Genomic DNA, 16,482 nt, shown 5'->3' with positions numbered 1-16,482 from the left:
TCTTTTTAATTCGGCGTTGCTTGCGGTTCGCGCCCTGACGGCAACTCCTCCAGCCTTGCCCTTGTTTTTTTTTTTGCTCCCCGTTTACGCGCAGTTTGCTCAGCCATTTTATTTTTTTTCCTTCCCCGAGTATGTAGCAAATATTTAAAAGAAAAGAAAGAGAAAGAAAGAAAGAAAGAAAAAAATTCAGACGTCCTTTTGCTCGTTTTGATGCTCGCGAACCGTAATTTTTAAAGCAAGAAATAGAAAGGAAAAAAAAAAAAACCAACTCGAAGTTTTCTCCCCAAGGACCGAGACCATTCCACAAACTGAAGTGCTGCCAGCAGCATATGCTTTTTGCAAGAATAATTGAAACCATTAACTGGAGAGCACAGAATTCTTTTGAAAGTCTGCCAGTTATTTGCAAGTAACTTCGGCAGTGGCACAAAATATAACACTTATATTTTAACTTCGACAATTGCACTTTTAGGAGCTGGCCTCTAATTTGATTTTCAGTTGTTCTGATAAGATTTCTATTTTATGATTGGCTTTATGTTTAATTCTTGTTTAAACAAACACGATTTGACTTAAATGAAAACCTAAGTGCTGATGAATAGGAGTTTTACCAAAGCAACAAGTTAGTTATTTCTTCACGTTTAACTTGAATTCACTTTTTTACCCTTTTTTTAAAAAAAAAAAAGAAGACAAAAAAAGATCAGCCGTAAACGTCGCCCTGAAGAAGGGTGCGATCGCTTGCATTTTAATTTTTGGGTTTTAATATGGCTGTAAACGTTTCCCTGGTTCGTGATACAAAATGGCTGACGTTAGAAGTGTGTCGAGAGTTTCAGAGAGGTACTTGTTCTCGGTCTGACGCAGAGTGCAAGTTCGCCCATCCGTCACGGAGTTGCCACGTGGAAAATGGTCGAGTTATTGCCTGCTTTGACTCCCTAAAGGTGAGGACTCTAACGTGTGCATTACCTAAGCTCGCTTGCTTTTCCTTCTCTTCTCGGCATGCTGGGGCGTGGGACGTGCAGAGCAACCGTCTATTGCCCTGCGTCTGCGAGGAGCGCGCTGCCGGGGCGGGTGGAGCTCCCAAAATCCAGGCTGAGTCTGGCATCAGGTGCAATTGCCCGGAGTGCCAGGCATCGCAGGGAGAGGGAGGAATTTATCCAGAGCGCTTTCCGATAGAGCTGCCCTTGAAATGGGGAATGCACGTTCTGGGCAGCACATGAAACCGAAATGAGAAAAGTAGAGAACTGAAACCCAGTGCTGTAATTTGTGTCCAGAGCACATCGGCTGCGCGTTCGGCGCAGGGATCTGAAATGTGCTTTTAATGAGCAGAAATGAAAGCAGCATTTTAAGATAATGAATCAGCTTTCTGTGTATTTCCTGGAGACAGAGCTGCAGATGCACTCTAATGCTGTCCTGTAGATGAGGAACAGCCAAAATATTTGGAGACCAGTGCTCCCAGAAAAATGGGTGTTGGGAAAACGCTTTCTGTAAGGGATGTGCAAACACGATGGCTCTGCTAGGCCTGTCCAAGTTACAGCTGCGCCTTTTTGCCAGTGCTCATCTTTGCAGAGTCAGTTTTGTGGGCAGTAAGTGGCTCTTGGTTGCTTGGCACTGTTGGAGCTCCAGGGGTGACTTTCAAAATTTACCAAATGTGCGGGATCCGAGTCAGCGTAGGGGGGCGGGGGGCTCACAGGCCGAGGAGGTGGGCATCTCTTCAGGGTTGCTTCGCTGTGTTTCTGAGGAAAAGGACATTTGTGGGTCTGTCTGGTTTTTTGTGGGTATTTTTTTTAATTCTTCCCGTAAGTGTGGCCCTTCAAAGATCTTTTAAATAGGATGGTAAAAACCCTGAGACAATACGGGTACCCGATTGCTTTTGAGAGCTCTTGACATTGTGTTTAATGTTTTGATCAGAGTGATTAACTTGTTTGAGTTTCTAGAAGGAATCTGGTAAATTTTACAAGCTTAAAACTGTTGCTTGAAAAGATGTGGGTTTATTTTTGTAAACATAATGACTAACAGGACTGGTGGAGTTACATATGCACAGGTTCAGACCAGGGCTGGTTCCCGTAAGTGTGGCCCTTCAAAGATCTTTTAAATAGGATGGTAAAAACCCTGAGACAATACGGGTACCCGATTGCTTTTGAGAGCTCTTGACATTGTGTTTAATGTTTTGATCAGAGTGATTAACTTGTTTGAGTTTCTAGAAGGAATCTGGTAAATTTTACAAGCTTAAAACTGTTGCTTGAAAAGATGTGGGTTTATTTTTGTAAACATAAAAACAGGACAGGACTGGTGGAGTTACATACGCACAGGTTCAGGGCAGGGCTGGATCTGGTCTGACAGGGGTTTACCCATTTTGTTACTGTTTGTGGCTTCTTCATATCTTCACTTCTCTTCCCTTTTACCAAGAAGCTCAAGCTTCCCATTTGCATTTGGTATTGCTCTTTTTGATCTGATTATATCCAATGACTGTTAGTTATACAGTGACTTTCAGGTGCTCATTTGTACTGCGGGTTTGCTGACACTGAGAGACAAAAATATTTTTATCAGAGTGAAAAAAACATCGTGATCTTTATGCCCTTGAAACTTCTGAATTGTAGCCGGTGGCTGTGCAGATACTTCGAATGAAGAGATTGATGTGTTTCCATTTGATAGCATTTATTTGTGAACTGAAAGGAGTGCTGTCACGCTATGGACCATGCCTCTCGCAGAAGTTGCCTGGCGTTTGCAGCGCCCTGAGGAGGTGTCTCCTGTGCTCTCCTCTGAGCTGTGCTCCAGTGTCACCGGTGGGTGATGCTTCCCCGTGTGTGCCGTTTGCGTGGCAGTGTGTGCTCTGTGCCAGCCCCTCTCTGGGCAGGACCAAGTCTGTGGGCAGCCGGGGTTTAAATCCCGCTCGCTGGTGTGAGCAAACACTTCTCCCACTTCAGCACTGGGGAATGGGATGGGGAACACCATGTTGAAAGAGAAAAACAAAAAAAGAAGAGTAGGGTGTGCTGTTCTACAGCTCAGCACGTTTGCCATGTAACTGGCTGTTAAATAATGTTCTTGTTGCAGTTCCTTCTTGCCGCAGTAGCAGATGCCCAATATGAGCTAGTGAAGTGGCCTGAATTTTCCAGGGAACAGATTTTCCAGGCTTAGGAAAGCTCCATGGAAGACCTGGGGCTCTGCCTTTGGGATGTCACGTAGATGTGGCGCTTCAGGACATGGTTTAGTGAGCATGGCGGTGTTGGGTTGATGGTTGGACTTGATGATCTTAGAGGTCTTTTCCAACCCTAGTGCCTCCAAGTACACTGGGAGGAGAGGTCAGACACTGCAGAGCACGTGGCCAAGAGCAGATGGTGGGGCTCTTTCTGCACCCCACTTGTCAAACAACCCTTCCTCCAGCCCCATGGCTGCGGTTGCTCTCGCTGAGCAGAGCCCTGGTTCTGCTGTGCCGTGGGGAAGCGCAGTCCCCAGTGCCGCAGCCCGTGCGTGTTTCCATGTGTTTCCCAGTGGAGGTACCTGCCCTGGTGACTGCGCTCCCAAACAAAGGTCTTGCTGCTCTTGGGCTGGAGTTAGGCTTGCAAAGCTCTGTTTGCAGTGGTATCAAGGGGCTCGTGTGTGTTACGGTGGCCTCCCTTACTGGTGACTGGAGAGATGTTGCGTTCTTAGACCTGTTAAGAAGGGGCTTTTCTTGCCCGTGCTGTGGACCATCTATGTGCTCTGTTTCCCTCCGACAGCTGCAGAACACTGACCCTCTCCCCTGCGGAGGGCTGGGTAGCTGCTTAGTGCTCTTTTCATCTTCTCACCCCCGCGTTAGCAGAACATCTGTGTTGCTTTATTGGAGACAGGATATAGGATACTTGCAGCTAATAAGTTTTCCCTGTTGTCTTGCAGTCGCCCAGGGCTTTGTTCCGAGGCTGCTTATCTGCATCCATTGTGTAGCGCTGTTCCTTGTTGGCTTTTTTTCTCACAGGCCTCTTAAGCCTAAACAATGCTTTCATACAGGAATTTCTGATAACCCAGCGTACAATGGTTTCACCTTGCTAGTCAGGTCATGCTCGGCATCATACGCTTACTGCATCTCGCTTTTTGTTTCCGTGTTTTTTTCTTGAGCTCATGTAGTGGTTCTGCCTCTGTTGCAGTGGTAAGAGCAGTATTGCTTCCAGAAGCAGTCAGGCTGCCCCACCAGGGGTTGTTTTGTGGGTGAATGTGTGCTACGTGTAAGCTTGTGAAGAACACACGAGACTCCTGGAGGTAACGGGGGGCTTCACTGATGCTCAGGTGGGGTTCACCAGGGTGTGCCCTGTAGAAGCGTTGTGTGGCCGTGCTTTGGGCGTGAAATATTGAGTCTTGGCTGGATCTTGCTGTCCTGAGCTGTGGTTCTTCAAAGGGGGAGTTTGCACATTTGTAGGCAGCAGAAGGAACCTTTCTGAAGCAGATTGATATGAAACTTAAAAATAGTTCCTTGTGAGAAGCTGTTCACAGATTCAAGTAGGATGCCAAGAGAGCTCTCACTCTCTACTTGCGCTTCCTCCCCTCGTTATTTGGAAGAGCAGTGTTGTCTGAATTAATTTGTGTGGATGGAAGGGCGCTGCTTCATGGAGGGCAGTCCAGAGGTGTGAGAGCTGGCCACCCCCGGGCCACCCCCCTTCCAGAAGTGACCACCAGGGCTGCTGGGTGGCAGCCAATGGTCTGCAGTACCTCCTGGGCAGGTCCCATGGCACCTCTGAGACGTTTTGAGCAAAGGCATCATTGCTGGAAACCCAGGTGGCCTTTGGGTTCATTCATTGGCTTCTCTCCCAGGGTTGGTGTGCTCTGTCCCGTGCGTAGCCGGGGCTTTTGCCAAGGGTTAGGACGTGGCTTGCTGGCTCGGGGCGACTGGTGCAGAGGCTTGTCCTGGCACTGCTGTGGGCTGGCTGCAGGCACTCACCAAGCCATCAGCCTTCCTCTTGTGGGTGGATCAGGCACATGTGGCGTGAGCCTGGCTGCTGCTCAATGCCCTGCCAGCAAATCCTTAGCGAGTTGTGTTCTTTGGTTTCTGAAGATGTCAGGAAGGGAAAAAAAAGCACCTTCTTTGGTCACAAGAAACGCTAATTGCGCAGTGAGCTGAGAAAAGGGCGTTAGGAGATAGTGGCATATTATATAAAAATACGCAGGTAATGTGCACCAGGTGTTCATGGACGTTTTGATTTATGCTCTCACAGTTTGGGTATCTGCGCTGTGGATTCGTGGTTAAAAAAAATACAAGCCCAGCTTTGTGGGGTATATTGTTGTAGTTTAAAAGACATTGTTAAGCTATTGCATGTTTCAAAGCAGTATATATTAAAGAAAAGGTGAGTTGTCTATGAACAGGCATAAAATCAGGAGTTGAAAATAATGTTTTGTCTAAACTGTCTGTTTCCAGAAGCAGTGTTATTATCTGGTAACAGTATTCAGAGTCCCACGGCAATGTAAAAAGTTCACTCTGCTTGGGCAATAAACCTCCCTTATGATCTTAAAGCTGATGTACCTGAGGCTGTTGCTTGAAGTTTTCGTGCTAATTTGTACCTGTTTTATGCTGACTTTGCTGGAATTATTTCGGAGTGTTACTGGTTTGCAATCAAATATTTTCTTCTTTTTGTGAATTTAAATAAACTCCAAACAGGGAAACAACCAGAAACACCCACTAAACTTAGCATATGGTTACGCTCTTACAGAGGAAGAAGAAAGCAAACAAAGCCATAGAGATATTTTTGGAGACACTCTGACTGCATGTCTCAGCTCAGTGTAATAGAGATGCAAATAAAGCAGATGAACCATGTTGAGCCAAGTCACCTTTGTGAGAAACCTTTACTTTTCATTGGTCATTAAGGCACTTACCTGCATAGCAACAGCATTTGGAGAGGAGAAGTAGATTTGCAGCCGCTTTCTGTCTTGTCTGGGTGCTCCTGTGTCTCATGGCACATCGTAAGTGCTTTTTATAGCTACTGAATCGAATATCTAAAAGCAGGGAAAATGTATTCAGACTTATTTATAAGAACTGTGGCTATTGTATTTCACTTAGAGTGGTACTTGAAGGAGAATAAGAGCTTAAATGAAAAAAAGACCAATATTTGGGTCTGGTTCCTTCTTGTGTATGGATTATAGCAAGCTCCACGTTTTCCCAGCATAATATAATTGGCACGTGTGCCGTGTGTATTCTCTGCAGTGTCTCCAGGTTTTAGCACAGCTGTGGGAAGGAGACTCCTGATGGAGAAGCTCACCCACCCAAGCCTGCCCCGGAGCCTGGACTGCAGATGCTCTCTGTTGGAGTCAGGCTGGTTATTTGGATGGTGTGTGACCTTCCTGGGTGTATTCAGTTTTCCAGGGAAGTACATACCTGGTTGGTTTAATCTGCCTAACTGATCTTTCCATCGGACAGAGGTCTGTGCGAAGCATGTCTGACTTATTCAGCATTATCCCTAGGCTCCTCACTTTATCCTCACGTTATCCAGCAGTCTCACTTCATTCATCTGTGACTTTTTGACAGCTGAACCGTAACAGACGAGCACTGGTGAATCTTGCTGTCATGGTTTAAAAGGTTGCTGTCCCTTCGCTGCTCCATCACAGGTTACTGCCTCTGCGGCAGGGTCAGCAGGAGGACAGAGGGCCTTGGGTGCTGAGCGTGGAGTCCAGCGTCAGAGCCAAAATCCCCTTGGTCCTGGCTCTGTGTGGAAGTGCTGGGTGATGGATGCGTGTAACTGGAAACCAGGCCAGTGTTACCTGGAGACTCTGCTGCAGGGACAGCAACAGACAGCAAGGGCTGGGAAGGTTTATTCACAGAATCACAGAATCGCTCGGTTGGAAAAGACCTCTGAGATCATCACGTCCAACCGCTCCTGTCTACCCCCTAAACCATATCCCTAAGTACCTAAAGCTATTTGCAAAGACCTGAGGCAGAGTCCTTGAAAGGATCTCCTTGCCTATGCTTTAAAGCAAGCAGGTGATTTTTAAGGTGTGCTGTGGAGGTAAGAGGGATTGGCCCTGTCCCTATCTCCTTTAGGCCCTTCTGGTGGTGTCCAGGGATAACATGGCAAAAAAAGATGGGATGTCCATAGGCTTCCTGGTGCATAGTCGTGATTTGGTGCTGCCCTGGAGATGTGCTCCCTTATTAGCTCATTGCTGGAAGAGTGAAGGATGTCCTGGGAGTACTGTGTAGCTCTGGAAACCATAAGCAGTGGGACCCATCCCAGCATAGAGGGCTTTTTGGGGGCTCCCAGAGATAGGAGCTGGAGGGACCACGCTGTTAACTGCCAGCCAGTCAGTACAGGGGTTGCTGCCGTCAGCACAGGGGTGGATGTTAGGAGCCTGTGAGAAAGCTTGCAGGGAGTTGTGTAAAAGGGAAGGACCCTCCGAAGCTATCGGTGTCAACTGCAGTATCGGCAGTAGTTAAATGGAGTCACATTTTTTTTTAGTTGGTTAGGCTTGGGCAACTTCTTCCTGAAAGTGGTGGTCTCTCATGTGGCAGGTTGGCCTAACAGGCCTCAGGCTCTTACTCATGTGGAAGGTGCATTTTAGATGAATTAGGGTCTTTGCACTGCAGTGAGTACTTGACAAATCTTAAGCATCTGTGCTGGCTTCCCCATGTCAAGCTGTAGGGCTGCTGTACAGTCTTGGTGAACATGGAGATATTCATCAACTGGTATCAGTGACAGTCACTTTGGAGGACTTTTCTCCCTGTCTGCCATGTTTTCGTGTGGAGAGGACTGCGTCTCGTCTTGCCGTCCTCTCCCACCCCTGATAGATCTCTTGCGTTGTCTCACATCTGACTCCTTTGATGGAACAAGGCAATGCAGCTCTTCCCCTGCCCGGTGTGTGGCACTGCTGAAGCCAGGTCTGGGAGCGAGGGTCTCCAAGGAGGTCATCTTGCCCTTAGGGGAGGGCTTTGGCCTGATGAGTATCAAAGCATCAGCGGGAAGGGACCCTGGTGGGTCTTTGGTGCCCATCTTGTGCTGCAAGGTGAATTAATTGGGAATCTTCTCCTGCCCTCCAGACCTGGGGATGCTGGGCTGGCAGAGGTGCGGGTGCAGGCTGGCATGTTGGGAGGCACTTTTGGTGCAAGGGGTGGGCACAGGACCACTGTCCTTTTTTATTTTTTCTTCCTGCAGCTATTGAATTCCCTTATGACAGCTTGTCCTTGGACCTCAGAGTGCTGTGCATTTTGCCTTGAACGTGTTGGAAAGCAGAGCAGTGGCCACAAGTTTGTCCTGAGACTGCACTTTGGAGGGCAGCCTCTTTGGGGAGGCAGGCCAAGCAGATTCAACGGTGGCATTTTCCTGCCAGCCTCTCCTCTCCTCTCCTCACCAGCCAGCCCTGGCAACGCAGGGCCTCTGCTGCCGTCTGCAGCTCGCATTGCCCCGCTCTTCTCCCTGTGGCGTGAGCAAACCGCCATCCCCAAGGGATAAAGCCAGCAGCATTTACATTATTAATATCGGCCAAGAGTAACCTTGGTTTTCTGGTTGGGAAGATGATGGTAAAGTGCTGACTGCTGCTCACACTTGCCTAAAAAAGCAGGAGAGAAATTCTTTAGGGATGTGACTCTAAACCCTTCTGAGCTGCTGCGTGCACTTAAGCAGATACATTCTGAAACCTTTTATGGGCATATTGCGATGTTGCACGGGCCATGGCATGCCATCTCCTGCTTCCAAGGCTTACTTTCCTTTTTTAAGAGCAAAGCCCTCCAGACTGAGGTTCCAGTTCTGCAAAATACTTAAACCTCATTTTAAGCAGCATAGAATTCTTGTGGGCAGCAAAGAGCTCCTTGCACTGAAGTGAACTGTCGCATCAGGTTTTGAGAGAGGGAAATGGTTTTCAGCCGTTCTCCAGAGAGGGGGAACCTGCCTGTGGTCATCCATGTGTCTGCGCAGTAAGCTCTGGCCCCTCAGTGGTGACTGTGTCGCAAGCCATGGCACTGCCAGATCCACCTGGGGAAGGACGTTCAAGCTTTACATCTTCCAGTCACGATCTGCAGCGGTTGCTGACACTGATTCAGATGCCTCAATCCTGCAAGTCCCTGTCCCTGGAGAGAGTCTGGGGCGGAGGAGTTCCTTGTAAACATGGAGCAATGCTTGGGCATGGTGTCCTGTCTTGCTGCTGTGTCAGTGGCAACTCCCCAGCTATTTCTCTTGCTCATTATTGCATTAGCTCAGCAAAGCCAGCTGTGAGGGGAAAGGCGGTGGAAGACGCCTTGGAGGAGAATGACTCTGACCAAGCGTGTGGAGTTGGTCGACTTCTTCAGCAGCGCAGCATCAGTTTGTTGAAATCCCTTTGCTGACAGTAGCTTTCTGCCACTTGGTTCACCCGTCTGAAGGAGGGTGCAGTAGCGTGCTTTTATGTAATTGAGCTGTTTGGAAGCTTTAAAACAAATATAAATGAGATATGCCAGGCTTTCTGGAGAGCCCATCGTCTGACATCTCCCACAGAGCATTTAAATAAGTGGTTAGATTTCCAAGTGAGGAACTGAGCTCTTTGAAAATCTGCCCCTATAAATACTGTTATGCTGGTATTAAAGTAAATGCTTTGAGACACTTGGATGAATGTTGCCCCATACAGGCACAGTTTTACTAATGGCTTATAAATGTTATTTTATTGCTGTTCATAAAACAGCAGAGAACCAGGCACTGACACCCTTCCTTGCCCAGTGCAGCCTCTCATGCCATGTCTGATGATGGCCGGCCTTCTGATTAGAGGAAAGGCCAAGGATTTGGAAAGTCAGCTTTCAAAGCCTTGTGATGATGCAGGCTGCTTTGAAGTGTCGTAATGTCAGTCTTGGTGCCTAATTGCACTTTTTGACCTCACAGGAGCTGTATGACAAAAATAACTTTGAAGGCAGAGTGTAGCTGAGCTGCTGTAGTAACAAGACTCTGGGTGTTTGAGACAGATGTCCTAACTGAGTCAGCATTTCAAACCCTGGCTCCTTCTATAGGAACAACTGTCAAATGTGGTTAGTGCTGCTGCAAGGTTACCTGGCTGTTGTGAAAGCCCCTTCTCCTGCAGTGGCAGCGAAAATATTCAGCGTAACCATAGCTGATGCATTAGGATAGTAAAATCCTTCTGTTGCTCACGCAGTAGGAAGTACATGGCACAAAAGTGGTGCTGATCTCGGCAGCCTTGGCCCTTTGCTTCTGACTGAAGTTCTAGTCAGTGTCTGGCCTTGTTCTTGGGTTTCAGTGACGTGGTTACTCAGTGTCCTCACTGTCAGGGGAGCTGTGATGCAGGAGTGATGGGTTTTTAACCTCTTACTCTGCTTTTTTATCTCCTCTGCCTGAAGCCAGCACCTGGGCATGGCTCTGTGCTGTTCTCTGCATGCTTGAGCTCTGAGCTGGAAAGCTGGAGGTGCCTTTCTGCAATGTTTAGTTTAAAGCTGTGGGGAAGGTGAGTATTCCTGAGAGGGGACAATTGGCTTGCTGAGATGTGAGCGTAATCAAAGCAAGCAATTCCCCAAGTTTGCAGTGAAATGTTACAGCAGATGGCCTGCTTACAGTGCAGGATATTATTAGAACCATGATCGGTGCTAATAAGGTCATTGGCAGTGGGAGAGGAGGTCGCTGCCTGACCTTGTTTGAAAGGTGGCAGCCTACGCTCTGGGGGAGAAGTTTTCTCTTACAGTACTGGAATGTGGATGTTTAAAACAAGCTACTTTGGTGTGTGTTAATCTGACTGCACAGTAGGGAGAAAGACCCACCACTCAGGAGCAGTTCAGCCCTGCACATTGGGTATGGTATCACAAGGCGTTGCCCAGACAGATCGGTGTTCACGGGTCAGTTAACCACAGGTCAGTGGTGTGCCCTGAGTTTGACCATGCCTCTGCATGGGCTCTGCACTAACACAGCACTTGCTTTTAGCTGGTGTCTCCTACACGGGTGTCAAAAAAAGCCCCAAAACAGCCACTACAGTCAGGCGTATTCGAATCAGCTGAGTTGCACTAGTGATGCCCACATCTCTCCCAGCAGTACCCACACCAGGTTCTGATGAGGGTTTAAGCCTTAGATGCTGAAAGGTACTTGAAGGAGAAGACTGTGTTGCTTTATCCTCTTGCTTCTGCTTTGAGTGAGCAGCTCTGGGTGCTTATAGAGAGCAAACAGCTCTCTACCCCTGACCCCACTGTCTTTTCGGGCTGCTTTGGCTGGGATGGAGGAGATGGGCAGGGGCAGCAGCGACACAGCAGAGCCGCAGCCAGCCTGCCCAAGAGCGCAGCCGTCATTAGTCGGTGCTTCCCTAAGTCCTTGTGATCCGCAGGGGCACTGCTGATGCTGGGAACGGTCACACGGGGATTAGGTCCTTAAAGAGCCCTGCCACAACTGAGCAGAGTTTGAAAACAAAACCTCAGCGTGTAATCCCAACTCTGCTGGCCAATCCTGCTGACCGGCATTTCTTCCTCATGCTGTCAGCTCCTGAAAGATCAAAGTGTGAGTGAAGTGTGCCTTCTCACCATTAAGTGATGCTTCATCCCTCATGGTCAGTTTGTGCAGTGTCATGCTACGTGCAGGGCTGGGCCCTGCTCCTGGGGTCCCTGCCACGTGGTGCTGCAGGTACCAAGCACTGGATGAGTTTGGCAGGAGGAAGCGGGAGCCTTGCAGGGTTAGATGTTTCAGCCCATGCAGTAGCAGTTGAGTAGCCAGGGCAGCTGTGAGTTGAAAGCCACACGTGTAGATGAGCCTTCAAGAGGGCCTGGAAGGCCATCCAGGTAGGACAGAGGTGATGGTGTTCAAGGTCAGCTGTAGGGAGGAAAGCACTTTCCTCCCCGTGACGGAATCTTGTTTCAGAAAACAGTGGATTTCCAAGACAGAGTTGTCTTTGGAGGGGATGTCCCTCCTTCCCAAACGCTGTTGGGGAAGGTGTTAAAGATGCTCCTGCTGCTTTCTGCAAGAGCCATCCCAAATCTTGTTCCCGTGGCGCAAGACTTGCAGCCTTATTCCAATGCCCTGTTTGTCCTTTCTGCTCTGTTTCCTCTTTGCCTCTGGGCTTATTTGTCCCCGAGCCCTCCTGCAGCTCCCCTGTCCTCTCCATCCCTCCGTTAGGTGTGGTGTCTGCAGGGACCGAACACGGCAGCTGGGGAAGTCTCTTGCCCTCTGCCTCTCCTGTTGCTTCAGCACTCATTTTTATTTCTGAGTGCATCTAGTGCGCTTGCAGATGAAGAAGTAATCATCATGGTTACTTCCCTGCAGCCTTTGGCTCCCTGCTGTGTCAATCCTGTTGTCTGTAAAGCCTCCGTAGCGTGCTGCAGGGTGGGAGCTGGAGCAGGGCAAGCAGGCTGAGTGACTCGGAGGTGCTCAGAGCAGGAGAGTTGTCAGGGTTGATGAAAGCAGAACAGGGATGTCTGAAACCTTCACCGAGCTGTGAGAGACGGACCGCGAGTGAAGGAGGTGGGGGTGACTCCAGGGACGAGCAGAGCGGCTCCCTGCATCACTCTTCTGGGAGATGGGGGAGCTTGGGGATGGGGCAAGGACACCTGCTGCCCATCGCTGCTGGCTGGGGGAGCTTGGGGATGGGGCAAGGACCCCTGCCACCCATCGCTGCTGGCTGAGGGACGAGCAGAGCGGCTCCCTGCTGCCCATCGCTGCTGGCTGGGGGAGCTTGGGGATGGGGCAAGGACCCCTGCCGCCCATCGCTGCCGGCTTTATTGGCACCTGTGCGCTGGCGCAGCAGCTTGTGGATTACCCCACAGCACCAGCACGGCCTCCCTGCCAGCTCCGCGTCACACTTCTGTCACCGGCGCCCACTCAAACTGCTCCTGCGCCACAGTTGGGAGAGTTGAACAGGGGAAAAAAGTCCCTTGGGGGCTGAGAGGCAAACGGCAGGATCGCTTTTAGCTGGTGATGCAGAGAGGGGAAGGGCAGGCTGCCTGCTGCCGGGAGGCAGGAGCTCAGACAGCACCAAGTGCATCGCAGTCACAGCTCCGCAGCTGCAGCAGGCCAGCACGGGGCGGCCGGTGCGCGGTCTCACTGCTGTTGAGGCTTCCCCACACCACCTGGGGTTTTTCCACCGAGTCTGGTGTATTTAGACTGAAAACTTCAGGCTGGGACCATCTCATTCTGTGTTTGGGTAGTAATCGGAGCAGGACCCTGAGTATTTGTATTCCCACAGCCCAAAGTCCCCTGCTGCGGCCCTGTGCGATAAAGCACAGATTGAATTAAGGGGATTTTCATTGTTGTTGTTTTGTGTTTCTCTGTGTGGGTTTTTTGAAGAGTCCACGGTAATGTAAAAATCTTTAGAAGTCTTTACTCGGAACAGAGCTCACATTACCTAGGACAGAACACCATGGGATTTTTGCTGTCGTTATGATTGTGCTAATTCACAGAGAATGATTTTAAGCATCCTTTCAGAGCTCAGCCCAGCCAGAGGAAATTTGTTAGCACTTGCCTTAATATTCCTTCTTTCTGTGTATCAGAGGCACTTGCACAGAAGTTTGCACAGGGATTTCTGCCGGGGCCCCTATCGGAAGTCCATCTATCTCCGTTTAAGTGAGTGAGAGCACTTTTTCCAGCCGGGTGTTCGCTGATGCATTGGCTGACGTGGGCACTGGTCGTGCTGCATTCCAGACTCATGAATGACACTGGGGCTTCTTTGCAGCTACGCCTCTCACATGGCCTGAGAGGCTGCAGATGTCCTCAGGAAAGGTCACTCTTCCTTGCAGAAAAGATCTCTCCAAGCCCAACCCAGTGTGGGCCCATCTCACCTAAAAGCAAATGAGTGTTTGCACCGCAGCTGACTCATCCCGGCTGTACCCGATCAGAGCAGTGAAAGGTCTTTTCCTTGTTGCCCTTCTAGTAAGAGGTTGTGCTGTGTCTGAAGGTATCTCTTGTCAGTGGCCGAAGAATACACCGGGTCAGGTGCCTGCCTAGGGAAGTCACGTTGTCGAGATTGCTTTGTAACCGAGAACAGCCTTTAAAAGCTAATCCGTGTGTTCCTCCTCGTCGCAAAAAGGCTGAGCATCAGGCAGTCTGCACTGCGCTGGTGATGGGGACAAGGATAAGCAGCTCAGAGTAGAAGTTGAGGGCAGGAGTTTGGAAGGCAGAGCAGTAATATTGAAAGGGCAGAAAAACCCCACAATAATTTGACGAGTTTGCTTTTTGTGACAAGCCTGAATAAGCAAGCATGTCCACGTGGATGTGCTTCTACCTTCCCGGCTTTTCTCTTCTGCTCTTTAACGTAAATAAGTGAATCTGGTAGATATTAAAAACACGAACTCCAAAGATGCAAGAAAATGAAACGAAAGCCGCGATCGCTTCCATTCCTGTGTGTCTGCTGAGACAGACGGATGGACAGACACGCATGCACACACATGACACGATCCTTTTTTAGCTGTTCTGGCACTTACACCAGTGCCACTCAGAGGAGAATTTAGGTCAGGATTTCTGGCAGGGCAGAAGTTACATCCCACAGGAGAAAGTGGCTACATCCTCCCAGTAAGACTTTACCACCCTTTCAGCGTCCTGTCCCACAGCTTTTCTTACAGGAGAGGGAACAGAGCTAATCTGCGGCTACTTGAAATTAACCTTTCAGCATCTGAAATCATGGCTTCTACAAAATGCTTTAGCTGTTAATCCCCATTCCTGGCATTGCATGGAGGAAGCAGAACTCTGTTTCTAGATTTTGGGGTCTGAGGGCTCTGCATCACATAGTGACTCTGAATTCTGGGTCTGTAGGTCCACATGGAGTACAGGGTGGGCAGAAATCCTCCCTGAGCAGATTGTCTTGCAGCCTCCACATTGACTTATGTCCTGGGAAGGGTTTATTACTTTCCTGCAGAGTCTGGAACAAGAGCACGTCGTGACCGAGCAAGGCAGGGAGTGTGAATCTGTACAGGCCCTCACAAGACTCCACAACAGACTGGGGGACAGGGGGTTGTGAGGAGCGTGGTTATGAGGACAGGTAGAAGTTTTGGTCTGGCTGAGGCTGTTTTAATAAATTAACATGTTTTCAGATAGTGGCACAGAATTTGGCTTCCTGTCACCTAAGACTGGCTGCCTGTGTGGTACCTGTGACTGGTGCATGTGAACTGCAGGTAAATACGTCTCTCTGCTTGCAACTTTAGCCCAGAGCTGTGCAATTGTCAAATTCCCCTCTTGCCTGTAGACACGGCAGTGCGCTATCGTTGGCGCTGCAAGCCCCTGGTGTTTACCTGCATGGAAAAAGGCCTGTCCTGTTCCTGCTGCAGCCTGCTGCACTGGGCCTTGGGCTCAAGCCCTGACAAACATTTACGCTGCTTTAACCTCCCTTTCACTTGAGGTGGTAGCAAAGATCGGTCACATATCTGCTTTCTAGCGCCAGGCGTTTCTTAAAGAGCACTTCTGAAGGTGTTTTCTTAAAAGAAAAATCCCCTCGGTGACTTCAATGTGCGTCCGTTAACTGGCTGTAACAAACAACATGCTAAAGCAGATCAGTGTGCAGAAGCTAACTGAGGCGGAATATTTGCCTAGGGCAAGGCAGGCTTTCTTTTTCTTTTTGTTTAGGTTTTTCTTTGGTGTTTTTCTTCCTTCCTTTCACTTAAGCCTTGCTGCCTCCTAGATGAAGGAGGGCTGTGATTCAATGTTGCTTGGCCTGGATGCCCTCTTTGGAAGCCAGGGCCTGTGTGAGATGTGTGGTCCTGGCCTGCTGCGCTTAGCAGGCTGCAAGAGCTCTCTTGAAGGTGCTTTTTGTATCTGCACCTTTGATCTTCTGACAAGCAGCAAGTTCATTGTAGCATGGGCGTGAAATCTGAGGCTTGGCATGGACTGGAAAGATTTGGGGTCCTTGCTTGGAGAGGGGTGACAGCACGTGGAGTTGGTGGCACACCGTCAGCCCTTTGGTGGTCTGGTAGCTGCTCCACAAAGCCGGAGCAAAGGGGAGGTGGGGTGCCATGCACAAACCTCACAACATGTGGCTGAACTACCCTGTTTTGAGTCTCCTTCTCTGGAGACATTCAAAACCCGCCTGGACGCCTTCCTGTGTAACCTCATCTGGGTGTTCCTGCTCCGGCAGGGGGATTGGACTGGATGAGCTTTTGAGGTCCCTTCCAATCCCTGACGTTCTGGGATTCTGTGTGAAATGGGAGCATGAGGACAAAGCTTGGTCTTTGGTGAACCTTACTGTAGCCGAAGAGGCACTGCTATGGGAGAAAGTGGTTGGAGGGGTGGGCTTCAATGTGCAACAGGGAGGGGATGAATGGGAAACAGTGAAGGGAGCCAAGCAATGGGACAGAGAGGAGCAGAAGTAGGAGAGCAGCTGGGGATATCAGTGATCTGGCCATCAGGGTAAGGGGCAGAGCTTTGCTCTCTGCTGTTGGTCAGAGCTCAGCCAAGAGCAGAAAGGTGTCCTGTGCCTTGGGGCGTCAGACCCTTGGCCTCTGCCGGGTGTCTGGGAGCAAATCTTGCGGTGGCAACGGAGGGCTTTGCCCTGCTGCTCCCCTACATCACCTCCTTTGGTGCCTTAAGCTGATGCAGAGAGAGACCATTGTGTCACAGAATCACAGAACGTTAGGGATTGGAAGGGACCTCCAAAGCTCATCCA

The 16,482-nt window shown here is 49.5% G+C and overlaps 1 protein-coding gene across 1 annotated transcript in view; it reads left to right on the top strand.

Moving 5' to 3' along the window:
• Positions 1–736: 736 nt before the first annotated feature.
• The window catches only part of LOC104544659 (muscleblind-like protein 3), a gene marked incomplete at its 3' end in the record, with an annotated part of 28,763 nt that continues 13,017 nt past the window's right edge, over positions 737–16,482 (top strand). Inside the window, exon 1 of the mRNA XM_010189583.1 lies at positions 737–932. Coding sequence (XP_010187885.1) covers positions 759–932 — 174 coding nt within the window. The remainder of the gene's footprint in view (positions 933–16,482) is intronic.

Source organism: Mesitornis unicolor, unplaced genomic scaffold (genome assembly GCF_000695765.1).
Source record: "Mesitornis unicolor isolate BGI_N332 unplaced genomic scaffold, ASM69576v1 scaffold12928, whole genome shotgun sequence".
Taxonomy (NCBI): Eukaryota; Metazoa; Chordata; class Aves; order Mesitornithiformes; family Mesitornithidae; genus Mesitornis; species Mesitornis unicolor.
The sequence above is the reverse complement of the archived record's forward strand: the minus strand, read 5'-3'. Positions and strand labels throughout refer to the sequence as shown.